Source organism: Polypterus senegalus, chromosome 10, assembly GCF_016835505.1.
Source record: "Polypterus senegalus isolate Bchr_013 chromosome 10, ASM1683550v1, whole genome shotgun sequence".
NCBI classification, from domain to species: domain Eukaryota; kingdom Metazoa; phylum Chordata; class Cladistia; order Polypteriformes; family Polypteridae; genus Polypterus; species Polypterus senegalus.
The window spans coordinates 119,118,131-119,133,150 of record NC_053163.1 but is presented as its reverse complement, the minus strand read 5'-3'; the positions used below and the strand labels follow the sequence as shown (position 1 = coordinate 119,133,150).

Below are 15,020 nucleotides of genomic sequence, written 5' to 3'. Positions count from 1 at the left end.
ATTATAACAATGAATATGCCATGCCAGTTTTATTTGTCATTTGTTCCAGTATATCACATTTATTTGAGGGCACTTATGTAAGCATATAACTCACCCTTCAGTGACACAATTTTAATTACAGATATGAATGTTTGGAAATTAAGTGTGCCGACTTCTAAAGGTGAACATCAGTGCTATATTTAATGGTGGCTTAGTGCTTTAATGGCGATTCTGTTTTTACAAAAACATCTTGGTTGCATTTCTTATATATTGTATAAGCTTGTAAGTAAAGCTTGTCTTTGCATTCTTAAAATTACAGGAAATTAAACTATCTTGTCTTCTTTTTTATTATTATTAATTATATGACTAGACCACACTATCTTCGAGAAGAAAGTTCTGAATCATATAAATGTGGTGCTTTCCAGTAAGGATATTTATTCTGCTCTCTTTCACATTCGTTTTGTTCCAGTTTTTTATATAACATATACATGTATCACATATTTGAAGGAAGCTTCTTTAGATGCCAGAAGAAATATGTAGCTGGGTGTTGTGTTATAACTATAAAAAAAGGACAGCAACCAGACAAACAAGACTTGTCTGTTTCTTTAAAATCATATATATTGGCTGTTTAGGTCACACATGTAAAAAATTATGCTTTGCTTTAAAGCATGACCATTTGTGAGACAAAAATCAAAAGCATACTGTAAATTGAATACAAACATCATTTTGTCAAATGGAAATGCAACTTATTATAAAATGAAATTAAGTTTGAAGAATTAAATTAAGTCATGCAGAAGGAGTGCCATTATCGATTCCTTGGCTAGTGGGAACAATCTTCTTTAGTTTACAAGGCTGTGCAAATACTGCTGGAAGAAAAGCCTGTAAGAGATTGGACATCCTGAGTCAGGATTGTCAGCTAAAGAAAACTCAAATGTAAATCAAATGTGAATAGGTTTTCAAATTTAAAGGCAGGGCAAACATAGTGAGAGCAGTGAGGAAGGGTGTATTCATAGTACACAAAGGATTAGAAGACCATAATCAATCATAAATAATACGTTTTCCCAAATGAAGACTGAGGACATATGGGGTTTTCTGTACCCTGCTCTTTATTTGATTCTTAAAATCTGCATAAAGGTTCTTGACTTTGTATTGTTATGACTACACCCCAAATTGTTTATATAATCTTTTCTGTTCGTTCCTTCCTCTTTTGTTTATAAACTGCAATGCCATCACGTCACTTAAAGTTCTTGCTTTTTCTTTTACCTTTTCAATACAGTAATTATAAAGCTTCTCCAAGGCATAAAATACACCCTTAACTTGTCATTTTATGCTGTGATTTTCTTACTGCTGTTACTATAAAACCACTACACTGACCTGAATCAAAATCCCCCCTTGCAAAAAACTTTCTGAAAGTGGAATGCCTCAACCACAAACCATTTCTATGAGATATCAGATTCAGTGAAAACTATTGTTGGTTTTAAAAAATAAGTTACATTTGTTTTATGGCATAAGACATTTTAAGCTCAGAAGTATACGGTATTTCCTTGTTCTTAACTTTAGTTGAGGTGGAAACAACCCAAAATCAGTTATTTGGTAAACATTTTTTGCTCTCAATCAATATATTTTTCTCAACGTATTCCTTCAGAATAGGCAGGGACGTATATTTCAAAGGTTAGAAACATGCCTTTTTAATGTCCAGAAGAAAGAAAGTTGTAGTTTAAATGTTTTTTACAGAAATACCCAAGGTTGGGTTGAGCCGTCCATTGTCTTAATGGGGTAACAGGTAAGCAAACAGTAAAAGAATAAACAGCCTTCCTGTATTAAAAAAATTCTTTGGAATACAAAGGTGGAAAACTATGAGGAAAGAGTTGAGAAGCTTCTCTTTTCCTCTGCAGCACGTGGATGTAGCATTTCTCTAAAAGTCTATTTCTGACACCCTCATTTGAATCTTTTATTTTTGGAGAAGACTCAGGGGAGTGGTGTCTGATAAACATCAGGAGAGATTCCACCAGGACAGCGTTTCTCAACATTTAAGTATTTGAGACCCGAGTTTTCATAACAGTTTAAATCGTGCCCCCCCTAACATTTTTTTGAAATGTAGATGCATATTTTATTATACCTACTTAACTTTTATCGACATTTATCTAACTCTATATTTATTGTTCTAGTATCAGAATGTAGTTTAAGTTAATTTGTTTTGGTTTCAACAGATGTTTTTTTCAAATTTTTGATTCTTGTTTTCTTTTTTTCACATCTTCACGCCCCCCTTTTTGTTACTTCACGCCCCCCTAGATTAAGAACCACTGCACCAGGACATCGCTCAAATGATGAGATGCTATAGTGGAGAGTGGAGTGAGTCTGTGGTTTAAGTTTCACTTATCCTTGGAACCTTCTAAAGACCAGCATCTGGAGATTATATTGTACGCAGCAGAATGTATGATTTATGTGTTAAAAAAAGGGTTTTAAAATCAGCCCAACGTTTAACTGAAAGCCTGTGTAAAGTCTTAACAGCAGTTACATGGTCATACTTCCGAGTTCTTTGACATTTCTATTCCTCTCTAGTTCAAAAAATAACCCTTGCAGCAAAATTTTGAATTAAATAAAAGCTATAAATGAAAACAATTTGAGCAGTCTATATAATAATGCATTGCAATAGTTTTACTCTCTGAATTCTGCATATTTAGAAAAGTCATAATTTTCTTATATTTACAACAGAAAATATAGGTTTTGGATAGTGTGATTAAATATTGATAGATGTCAAAGAAAACTTTGTTATGTGGTAATTTGATTCAATAAAATTATTAAACTGATAATTGTTTTTATTGAGTTAAAAAATTGATAGTACCTTGTTATACTATGTATAATTCCCAGCAATTGCTGTAACTTTTTTTTGTATTATAATGACATGTAGTTATCACTCAAATTTTTAAACTCATTAACACATTAATAAAGGACACAATTTGCCACTTGATCTGAAGGAAAAACAGAGCTAAGTCTTCTGTGTTTGAGTGAAAGAAACAATTAGAAACATATCACCTAGTCATAGCATACACAATAAAAACTGTGCCAATACTGAACCAAGAAAGAAGACTTAATCGTACCTTCAGAACTTAATGCTGAGGTACTATAATCATATTTCTGATTACATGTTGATATTAATTTGAGAGCTATACCCGAATACTTGGTGTTTAGTCAGACTCGTTCACAGTGGGTGTCAGTCTCCATCAAGGCTGTGTCTTGTCACAACTCCTGTTTGTGGGTTTCATGGACAACATATGACAGTGCAGCCATGGATGCAAGGGTGCACAGTTGGGAGACTAGGGGTAGCATTGTTACTTTACAGAGATTATGCTGTCCTCTTTATTCCATTTGACTGTGACCTTCAGCACACACTCAATGGATTTGCTGCCAAATGTAAAACCTCTGAGAAGAGGTCCAGCACCACATTGTCTTTGTTCTCTCTTGGAAAAGACTGAAAAATAATTATAACAAAAATGTGGAAAAATGGAAGTGATTTCAATAGTTTCCAAGTACACCTTAGATAAGTGAGGGTGGCACGGTGGTACAGTGGTAGCACTGCAGCCTTGCAGTAAGGAGACCTGGGTCCTGGAGGGCTGAAAAGGCTGCAGGTTTTCATTTTAACCCTTTTCTTCATTGGTGACCAGTTTTTGCTGCTAATTAAGTCCTTTTCCTTTCATTTTAATTGACTTGTTTTTTAGGATTTGTTGTTCTGAATTGCTTCATTTCTTTCCTTAAATGCCACCCAAACAGAAAGAAAATGTGAGATGAGTGAGCCAACAGAAGACCAACTAAGTCAGGGAATCAAACTCCAACCAATTTCTCTCCAACCAGTTGCTTAATTAGGAGCTGATTCTTGTTGTTAATTAAACCCATTCTTTAATTCCATGGCTTGTTACTGCTCTCATTGTGCAATAGCATGCTTTTCTGAAATTGTTGATTTTATCTTTTCTAAGAGCTCTGTTAAATATTTTGTGGACCTGAGCAGATCAACATTCCTGAGATCTTTAACTTTCTTTATGTTCATAAAGTGTATGATGGACACAGTTTGCTGGTCATTTTTTTTTTTTTGGCTCATTTTGCATCTTGTTATTGTTTGGCTGCTAAAGAAAAAGAATCAATTAGAAAAGTCAATTAAAATTAATTCAAAAGAAGGAGGTTAGCTGCAAAAACAGGTCAATAATTAAGAAAAGGGTTAGAATGAAAACCTGCAGCCACTGCAGCCCTCCAAGACCGGAGTTTGAGACCACTGCCTTAGATGTTACACTTTTCTAGCATAAATCTGTAATTGTTTTGTTAAAGGCATGAACATGTTAAATGTCATTAAGTAATAAGCAAAAGTAATTTTAACTTTATCTCAATGCAATTTGTAATACTTAGATCTAATGTATCATTGTAAGAATGAGTCAGGCAAAACCTTACTGAGTTTAATGTGTGAGTCAAACGATTGTCTAGAGGGATCTCTTTCACATTAATATGAATATTAAAATCACCTGCCTACACCACATTAATTTAGTTCATAACTGTGTTTGGTAAAAGACTGTTGAATTCAGTTATGAGTAATGTATATGACCCAAAATATTTGTAAATTAATTCTACAGTTGCAATTAGTTAATTTTAATTTAATATTTAATGTAAACACCTCAAATGACCTAAAACTCTGGAGGTAATATGCACTTCATCGCATAAAATTATTTCATGTCCAAATCTGTCTACATTATTTCTTGACTTATGAAGGAAGATAAAACTATTCAGGCTGGCCCCAGTTAATGGAAAAGTGTTAGTTTTTTTATGTTAAGCTTCAATAAGTAAACAGAAATGTGATTCTGCACATACTATAATGTTGTTAACCAAAGTGTCCTCATTTCCAAATAAGAAAATGTAAAGCATGTAAACTGAAATAATGCTTTGATATTTTTTATTTTAATCTGAATTTGGCTACTGACAGACACACTGATGAATGATTCGATTTAAGCATAGGTCTAATAACACTGTCTATTAGTTGACATACCAGTTGAGTTGGATTCTGTCTCATGAATTATGTGATTGTCCAATTCTATGATTTTGGTTAGAAACTGATGAATAACAACTGGGAAAGAAAAATAAGCCTGTGGTTTAAGATAACAAGATACAGTCTCGTCTAGTTATGATAAAGACCATCTCTTTTGACAAATCCTTTCAAATGTCAAGTCTATTGTTTACATAGTCTGTGGTTTTATTTACATACCAGCTCAGTAGCAAGCAGTGAATGAAACACGATTGCCTATGGATTAGTGCTGACATGCTGCAAAAAGGTATATACGTACCACACTGTTGGCAAGAGAAAACAATTTAGCCTCAATTTCAGAAACCTTGGCACCTGAACGACATCTCATTTCAACTGGTGGGATTACATATTTCAGAATTCTTATACTGTATTCTGCTTTTTGGAATCACCTGTCATGAATATTTTGTTATTACCAACTTCAAGATGCATTCTACTGAGTACGAAGTATTGGTTCTGGGACTGAGTTAGTAGCTTGATTTACAAGGAGCTAAATTTCTGTCTCAATGTTGTTCGAACACCTAAGGGCCAAAATTTGTCCTGCTGATTTTGGTTTTGCAGTTTACTTGTGATGACAGATTAGAAATGAGTGAATTATCTATGCAGATTTTTCTGTTTGACTTCTCTAAAGTGTATATGCACCTCATCAACTATTAGTCCATATTACTATGTGGACCCTTACGCTGTCACAATCACATGAAAAGAATGGGCGGAAACTACTTAATCTAATGATTATTTGAGCTTCAGATATCTAAACTATGATCTCTTTTAAGGAATTTGACAAAACAGTAGAGAGAAAACAGCAGTCGATAAACAGGATGTTAAACTAAAAACAAGCAAGTAGCATTGAAAAACAAGCACTGAGTCAGAAACAATGCTAGTCAAACCAGAAATCTCTCCATGGTAAGGTAATACTCACACTAACTCTCTGATGACTCCAAGTCATGGCACCACTGTAAATGGGTTTGATTTGTGCGGTTGGCACTCCTTCAGTACATTGCTCTCACTAGACATCAGATACATGGATGCGAGTGTATCCTTCATGAGGAGTGTGTTAACCAATGGTGACAAAAGAGGACTAATTGAAGTTTTTGACAATTAGATTGACTTGTTCAATAGTAGTCAAAGTTAACTTGAGCTCAACTATACTCTCTGCCAAATCCAAGTTGTGGTACCAATGTAGCCAGATTGTAATCACACATTTTTAATGCAAGTTAGTTGCGCTTACTGGTCATCCAGGGCACAAAGTCATCCCAATCTTTGTTACAACTGCTATTCTTCTCCAGCCATTGAGTTAATAGTTAATAAACTCGCCTGCTAGTGCACTGACCTTCCCTATATTTTCACAAATCTGTTTTAACTCAGAAGTTCAGGCTTCTCATTGAATCCTAAGAAACCTCTGAAGAGACGTCATTTTGCGCACATAAGACATATTGGTAGTTTTAGCACTGAAATCTCAATCAGAGGTGTAGAATACCTAACTGACATACACTCTTAATGGGGTGTTTAAATCGAATTTAACTGTGTGTAACTGTACACTTACAAAAATGCAGAAAATTAAAAATTTTACTATCCAAATTTGCTTGGCTCTTCGTGTTTTAAAATGTGGACTCAAGTTTCAAGTCAGTACTCATTGAAACCGTAGTCATTACATTTTACATAGTAAAAAAATTAAAATGAGAGTAAGCACCTTATTTTGTATTTGCAGCATTAACTAATTTTAGACATAAACTTTAAAAAATTAACTTTCAAAGCTTTAATTCATATAATTTGTCATTGTTACAAAAAATGAGAGATACTGCACAACACATTTTCTAGGACGAGAGCTCCCACAGATGTTTTTTATGAAAATAATATGTATTGGAAATTTGGCATAATTATTTATATGTATATGATTTCAAAATAAAAATAAATTAAACACTTTTTTCCTAAATAATACTATATAGCTTATTTTTGTCCAAAACAAAAAAGCTCATTCTAGCATATTCAGACACAAGTCCGAAATATTAGCGCAGTTCCACAAGTACACATTAGAGGGCAGCATACACTAGTCTCTCAAGGCTGAGCAAATGTTGCTATTTACTTTCCTATGTTTTCTTCTGCTGCAAATGCTGACTCGACTGTTCATGCTCCATATGCACTTGTTGTGTTATTCTTATCCAGTTCGTCTTTCTTCCCATCAAATCTTTTAATTGCTTACCTCCGACCACTCCATTCTTTCCCTAGTCTTCATATTTACATGAGTGTTGCTTGTACCAATCAAGACCTTGGGTGGCTTGACGCTTTGTAGATTTCAACACCTTTTACTTTTCACTTACAGTGAAAATAAAATGGTTATATTGATCAAAAGAACAAAGATATTGGACATTGGCTTTCTGGGTGATTCAGAACATTTGCCTGTTTTAATCTCTTTTTTTATTGCCATTTTCAGATATACAGTAGCTTTTTCCTTGAAATTCTGCCTCTAAGGCCAACATCCCAAAGTTGCCTTTTCACTGTTGCAGATACCACTGATGTTTAGTGCGTATTTAAAGAAGAAGCCAACTGAGCACTTGTAAGGTGTTTGTTGCTCACACTACACACTCTGGTGTCCTTCTCCTCTTATGCAGCTGTGCATCTGGGCTTTCCCCTTCTTTTTCTATCCTGGATGAGTGCCTTGAGTATGGGAAAGGTGCTATATAAATAAAATGTATTATTATTATGAGATACAGTTTTTCTTCCCTCAAGATAGTAACAGATATCTTTGTATTCTTGGAAATGTGTCACGTTAAATAAATTTCATTTTTCAAAACAATAAACGCCAATATATTTTATACCATTTTTAGATCCAGAATTGAACTTCAGTAATGCCAGTACCTGGTAACCTAGTAGAATTACTACAGTAGATCACTGCTGTTATATTAAAATATATTTTTCTTCAAGAACATCAGGACATAACTGGAACCTGAAAGGCAAAACTGTAGAAAGTTTTTCATTACATAAGGGACCATAGATACATGAAATAAATTACTAGTTAGTGAGGGAGAGAGTTGGACTTTGAGGACCTTCAAAACTAGATGCAGTTTTATTTTTTGAGAATCTACGTGTTTAAGATGGTGAGCTTATTGGAGCTGAATGCTCTGTTCTCATCAAAACTGTTCTAAATAAAAAGTAGCATTATAAAATGTTTGGTAATGACCTATTAATGAAAATAATTTTAAGGTGTTATCTTTATTTTTTGACATTTAGAAATGCATGAATTTGCATGATCTATCTATTAAGAAGCATTCAATGATTTAATAGAGTATAGTATTCAATTTAATATAGAGCATTACCTGGAACACTTTTTAATATTTTGGTTCTTCTAGCATTTACATCACATTTTTTCATTCATTAGTCCTCTGTACCTGATAATAACATTTTTCTTAAAACTTTATTTCATTTTTCTGGTCTTCCTGATCATAAACTGCTGTGATAAACTAAAACATTCATCTGTAATAGAAAGAGTGATTGAAAAAATATCTTCTGTTCATCACAAAGGAAAGAGAAACAAAATAGTACCACAGAAGAAAATAATGAAACTCAAGAAGTAAAACCAAACTAGATAAACTTGACTTGCTGCAATGATGTGTGATTATGCTAAAATACATGAAAGGAATACAAATTTAATGATAAAGTATTTCACTTTATCAAACAAACCTACATGACTGTTTTATTAACAACTGTATACCATTAGAAAGCGTGAATCGAGAACTTGCTGAGGCATTGCAATATCTGGGAAGCCAACTTTCGGCAATATGTGGGGGGCCACGACCCTATTTAATGATAGACAGTCCAACAAAATAAATGAAGACCCATAGGACAAAAATGAAACAACATCATGTGTGCTCCTCACACTGATCTAAGTAGCTTCACCAAGTGCTCCATCTCAATATCTCACTCATGTCAAGACCTCCATCTATGGGTGCCCCATTTATATTGGCCTCCTCCCAGAAGGGCTGGAGATTCTAACGCCCAGTAGGGGTGGAGCTAGGTGTCATCTCCAGGCAATGGCTCCATGCTTTGATGGAAACAAGAGAAACAGTTAGCGGTAGTGACCCCCTCCTGCCTGGCAGTTTAAGTACTTGGATTACCTGAGCCTGCTGAAAGGGCTAAAAGCGTGCCTACGTGCCTAAGGTTATCTGTTTGATATTTCTGCTGAACCACATATTGATTTCTCTTTTTCCTAATCGCATGTAAGGTGAAATTATTTATGTTAATGTAAACAATGTTCCTGGGTAATTGTTAGTATTATCAGTAGGTTTACAAATGATTACATGCAAAACCATGCTGGAATGCACGTCATCTGATATTAATAGTCATGTATATGAGAAAAAAACAAGAATCCTGGTTAGTGGAGCTCTGATGTGGTGTATGTTTTCAGTTCTCTCTGAAAGCTAACCAATACCACTTTTGGCTGATTCTCAGGTAAATGACCTATGAGTACATCTTCACATTCCTGTGCTGACAGATCTGCAGCTAGTCATTTAAATGAGATTACTGCATTGTATTTACAAATTGAAGTCCTGGATGATGTGTTTTGCAACAATTTATACTTTTTGAGCTAAACGAACCATTTCTTATGTGCAAGCTAACCATTAGTAGACCATATTTGTGATTTTCTTCTCATATGATATACGTACCTACACTGAAAGACAAGGTGGCACAGTAGGTAATGCTGAGCCGCACAGCTTCCTGGCTTTGAATCATTTGCCCAGTTGCCTTCTGTGTCCAGACCGTGTCTGTGTGGGTTTTCTTAAAACATCCACAAAAACCGAGACTTTGGCCTAGATTAATTATTAATTCCAAACTGGCCCTGTATATGTATTAAACATCTGTCCATTCTGGAACCTACTTAGTTCAGTTCAATTTTTAATATTCTAGCAGCACTGCATACTAAGCTAGGACCACACCTGGACACGGCATTAGTCCACCACAAGGCTCAATCATGTACATTACTCAGTTTGAGTATCTGCAGAAATCACACATAGAAAAGGTTGCATGTGAACTCCAACACAAACAGCAAACTTGCAAGGATTCTAACCGAGACCTCTGGTGCTCACTAATGCATTAACACCTTATTCTATATTCTCATGGCTAAATATATACAAGTCCTTTATGCCAATTTATTGAGAGAAGTACAAATCCTAACTAAAGTTGGATTGCTAATGTTGTCTTTATTTCAGTCATGATGTACAGGAAGACTAGGTCCTTTTAAGGATTTACAAAAGAGGACAGCAAACCCCCACAACCACTGGAAATGACATATGCTTATTAATTTGACTACTTTGTTTGTGGCCCTTGTTGTGTGATGCAAATGGTGAGTAATAATGATGGAAGCAACTTTGGAAAATAAACAAAAAGAAATGTCCAAAGAAACAATAGAAAGAAATAAAGAAGTAAAGGCAATAAAATAAATATCATACATTCTCTTCCTCACCAGGATTTTTAGGGAAATACGCCCAGTCATCAATTTACTGAAAAGTGAGGCGCTGGATGGCTATTGCCTATCCGTGCAGCAATGGGGGCAAGCAAATATCAACAGTGGAAGGGGAGCTGGTCCACCACTGGGCACATTTTTACACACCACACACTTATGTTTACTCATAGTTGGCTAATTTAGCGACTCTAATAAAAAGTCAGAGTTCCCCAAGGAAAATCCATACAAACTCATGAAAAAAGAGCAGACTTCTCACAGACAATATCTGATTTCAGACTCCAGTCTCTTGGATGTGTGAGACAGCAACGTGAACAGTATGACCTTAAGAAAATCCAATAAGTTTAACCGTCCATACTTTTTGAAATGTACCTAATCCACTGGATAATAGTGTAAGAAAATTACTGGAATCTTAAATCTGTATTTTTTAATTTGTAATGGGCCAGAGAAGAAATTTCTAAATGATGGTCATGAAGAGTAATGTGCTATGTAACCAAAGGTTTAACAAATGAATTTAATGACAAAGAAAGCGCAAGGTCAAAAAGACTAATTAAAGGTGTGATAATCTAGGTACAGTATGTGAAGGGTCATAACAAAAGCAAGCATTAACTGAAGACAGAATAAGGCATGTATTGCTGTGCAATGACAAAAACAAAGTAGTTAGGGACACTAAGGCATGGTGCAATCTAATTGCCAGAGCGTGACTCCAGCCATTCTGCAACAAACATGACTAAGTGCCCTTGTAACTTTGACGTATGAGGAAATCAGTGGGCTTATCTGCAGCGTTATTTGTTTGCAGAATTCTCCAGTGCCACACTCACAAATTATGTGAGCAAGTAGAAAACAGCTGGATAGATGAACATAACACATAATATACTGGTTGAAAACTACATAAAGTACAAGGGTTGGTCAAAAGGATTGAACATAAACATGAAAAGACTAATTATGTGGAAAGAAATAAATGCTCCCATTGCCCCATAGCTCTTTCATAAATCTATAATTACCATAAGAGACTGCTTTGTGAACTAGCAGGTTTATCTTTTCTCAAGTTTGCTTCTCAGCATGATGTGTTTTAACTAGTCAGAAAGTACAGTAAATAGATCAATTCAGAAATTGCAGTGGTTTTGGCATTAACTTTCTTCCGAGATGTTTTCTGAGTAGTATGAAGAGTAATCAAATCATATGACTATCCTTGCTGAAGGAGTGTTGCAGTTTTGAGTTATGCCTCATCTTGGAGCGAGATGCAGCACTCCTCAGACACAGTAACAAGTATTTAAGCAATTGGGGCACTACCCTTAGGTGATATATGTGGAGTTAGGTGTGTTTCTCCTAATGACACCAGAGGCATCTCTTTGTAGATCCGCAGTGTCTTGATGACTGCAAATCTACAAAAACACTTTCAGGTCAGGGGTTAGTATAACAGAGTTGAAGTTTTATGCATGGGAATAGGAAAGCAAACATTGAATGCCGAGTTCTATGTGTACAGTTAAAAAAATTCAGTAGCAAAACTATTTACTAGGTATGTGTTGAACTGAATGTCTTATGTTAGTTTGAAGTTTATATATACTATGGCAATAAATCCACCCATCCATCCATCATCTAACCCACTATATCCTAACACAGGGTCACAAGGGTCTGCTGGAGCCAATCCCAGTCAACACAGGGCGCAAGGCAGGAACAAACCCCAGGCAGGGCGCCAGCCCACAGCAGTGACACTAAATCCTTATCTTTAATGTCTAAAACCGCATTGATGTTATTTCCAAAAAGTGCACTATGCTCAAAGTGCTCGTCACACCAGCCCATAACTGTATTTTCTGTAACATTGCCATATTAAAACTGTTCTGATGTTATCTCCTAACACTGGATTATTGTCATGATGATGTGGCTTTGCAAATACATGATATGGAATGATCCTGGAATAAATTAGGCTTTCAAGCAGTAAGGAATACTACGTTGTGTAGTGTTAGCCATTATGAATGAAGTGAGAAGTCAAGCAAAATGACACCTTTTATTGGCTAACTAAAAAGATTACAATATGCAAGTTTTCGAGGCAACTCAGTCCACTTCTTCTCATGAAATGTCCTGACACTGCACTCTATGTGGGATAAACTGGACACACACTCAACCATAGAATGAATTTACAGAGGTTCCACATTAAACGTGGCAACACAGATGTTCCTGTAACGGCCTACTTCAACAGCCATGGACACTGTGAGAGGGACTTTAAAGTCACAGTGCTTATGGGCAACTTCAGAACACAGCAAGAAAGTAAAGAATGGGAAGCTAAACTCGTGCTAAAATTTAATAAATTACAACATGGTTTGAATAGAGACAAGAGTTTTATGGCCAGATATGAGGATTGTTTGCATTGACACAGACAACCTGTCTACAGACCCACATTGTATTGAAAAACTCAGAAACTTCAAAAGACTTTGTTGGACAGTTATCTGATCCAAAGATCTCGACTATACACTTTTCTCCTCTCTTCCTACATGAATCTCAGCTTGAAGAGGTCTATTAATTTTTTACATTTAAGATGTTTCACTTAAAGGTTTACCAAATGTTGAATCTGTCCTAGTGTGTATATAAACACAGGGAACTCCAGTCTCTGTATTACACCTTGCCTAAAGAAGGGGCTTTGAAAGCTTGCATATCGTAAGCAGTAAAGAAAAACCCTGATGAACTAGTTTAAAGGAACTAATTCTAAATTAATGAAAAAAAAATCTGAGTGAAGTCTTTAAATATGATAGGTAATAACAACACAGAATGTAATATTTGAAAAGCAGCCATCATTTAGAAAACAAATAACCATATTGTTTCGGCACACATCTATCTCTTATTACAAGCCATGACATAACCACTGAAAAAACAGAAATGTGGAGACAATTCCTTGGAAATTTGAACAATTGTGGCATGTCACAGTCCACCCACAATGAACAGACAAGTAAACAGGAAATGTATCCTTACCTCAAGAAAATATTACTAAGAATCTGTGATAAAATGCATTGTTTCCAGTTAACTTTGAACTAGAACTGCAGAAGTCAGGTTTTCTACAATTGAAACCTCTACTGCTTCAAAGTATTCTGTAAGTTTTAAGGCTTTTGCTTCCACTTTGGGACTTCAATGCCCCTCACGTCCATTATACACGGAAAAAGCCTAATCTCATGTTCCAAATTAACATATACCATGATTGTGATGAAATAACATCAGCTTGAAAAATACCAAACTTATTCTTAAATATGCTAGATGCATAGTGTCCCACATTTTTATATGGCATAGTTGTCAATAAAAAAACTACAAAAATAAAGATTTAGCTGTTTTATTTTGCATAAACATTTTTTAAGGTTTGTTTGTAGCACATTAATGAACCTAAAAAAGTAAACTCTGTTAGCAAGTATAATGGATAATATAGTAAATGTTTTTATTATAAATTGTTATTTATATGAAATTAAATTCATTTTTCTAATTTGCAAAGTCACTTACAAAAGCTGTATAATCAAACTAACTTAGACTTTTGGAACTTTTAACATGATTTTATAGGGCAAAAAGCATTTTGAATTATCTTTTGAATTATAAAAATACAGTTATAAACTTAAACATAAGTTTAAATAGTAATGAGCATAATTAACCAAATAAAATATCATAATTATATAGAAAAAATAAAGGTTTATATAAATATTTCAGAAAAGAAAGCAAAAGTAATTCTTGATAGGGGATCAATTTTGCACATCAGGTACCAATGAGGCAATCTCTCACAGCCTGTGGTTCAGTTCTGAGGTGTCACCTTCTAATCTCTCAGTCCACAGGTCCAAGAAATTCCAGGAAAGATAATTAGTCACTTGTAGCAAGATCATGATATAACCTAAAGGAATCCCGGGAATTGGCTCTTCTGATTAAGCAGCCAATCTAGAAAGAAATAAACAAATATTTTAAGTTCTAATATCTTACCTCATATACATGATGGCTATGTTATAGAATACAGTATGTCAGGGAGATATCAAAAAACTCGGTTGCCATACTATGACAGCACTGTATACTCTACCTATGACCATACTAATAATAATGTTGAATATCCAGACAACTGTCCTTTATTTTCATTGATCTAACTCACATGGTCTCAGGTCCTCCCAGCATGGAGTTTGCATGTTCTTCCCGTGTCTGTGTGGGTTTCCTCTGGGTGCTCCGGTTTCCTCCCACAGTCCAAAGACATCCAGGTTAGGTGGATTGTTGATCCTATATTGTCCCTAGTGTGTGCTTGGTGTGTGTGTGGGTGTGTGTGTATGTGTGTCCTGCAGTTGGCTGGCAGCCTGCCTAGGGTTTGTTTCCAGCCTTGTGCCCTATGTTGGCTGGGATTGGCTCCTGCAGACCCCCGTGGCCCTGTAGTTAGAATATAGCGGGTTGGATAATGGATGGATGGATGGATAACTTGCATTGTTACATAATTCATATCTCTCTGTTTTAATGGAGGAAGACAGGGGTTGGGCATTTGTGGCGAGGTCTTTTTTTATCCAAGTCATTAAATTC

General features: G+C 35.2%; 1 protein-coding gene across 4 annotated transcripts in view; it reads right to left on the bottom strand.

Moving 5' to 3' along the window:
• Positions 1–14,041: 14,041 nt before the first annotated feature.
• The window catches only part of LOC120537493 (uncharacterized serine-rich protein C215.13-like), a 39,349-nt gene continuing 38,370 nt past the window's right edge, over positions 14,042–15,020 (bottom strand). For all 4 annotated transcript variants that reach the window (XM_039766471.1, XM_039766473.1, XM_039766472.1 and 1 more), the window contains one exon: positions 14,042–14,402. In XM_039766471.1, coding sequence (XP_039622405.1) covers positions 14,328–14,402 — 75 coding nt within the window. In that variant the 3' untranslated portion in view covers positions 14,042–14,327. The remainder of the gene's footprint in view (positions 14,403–15,020) is intronic.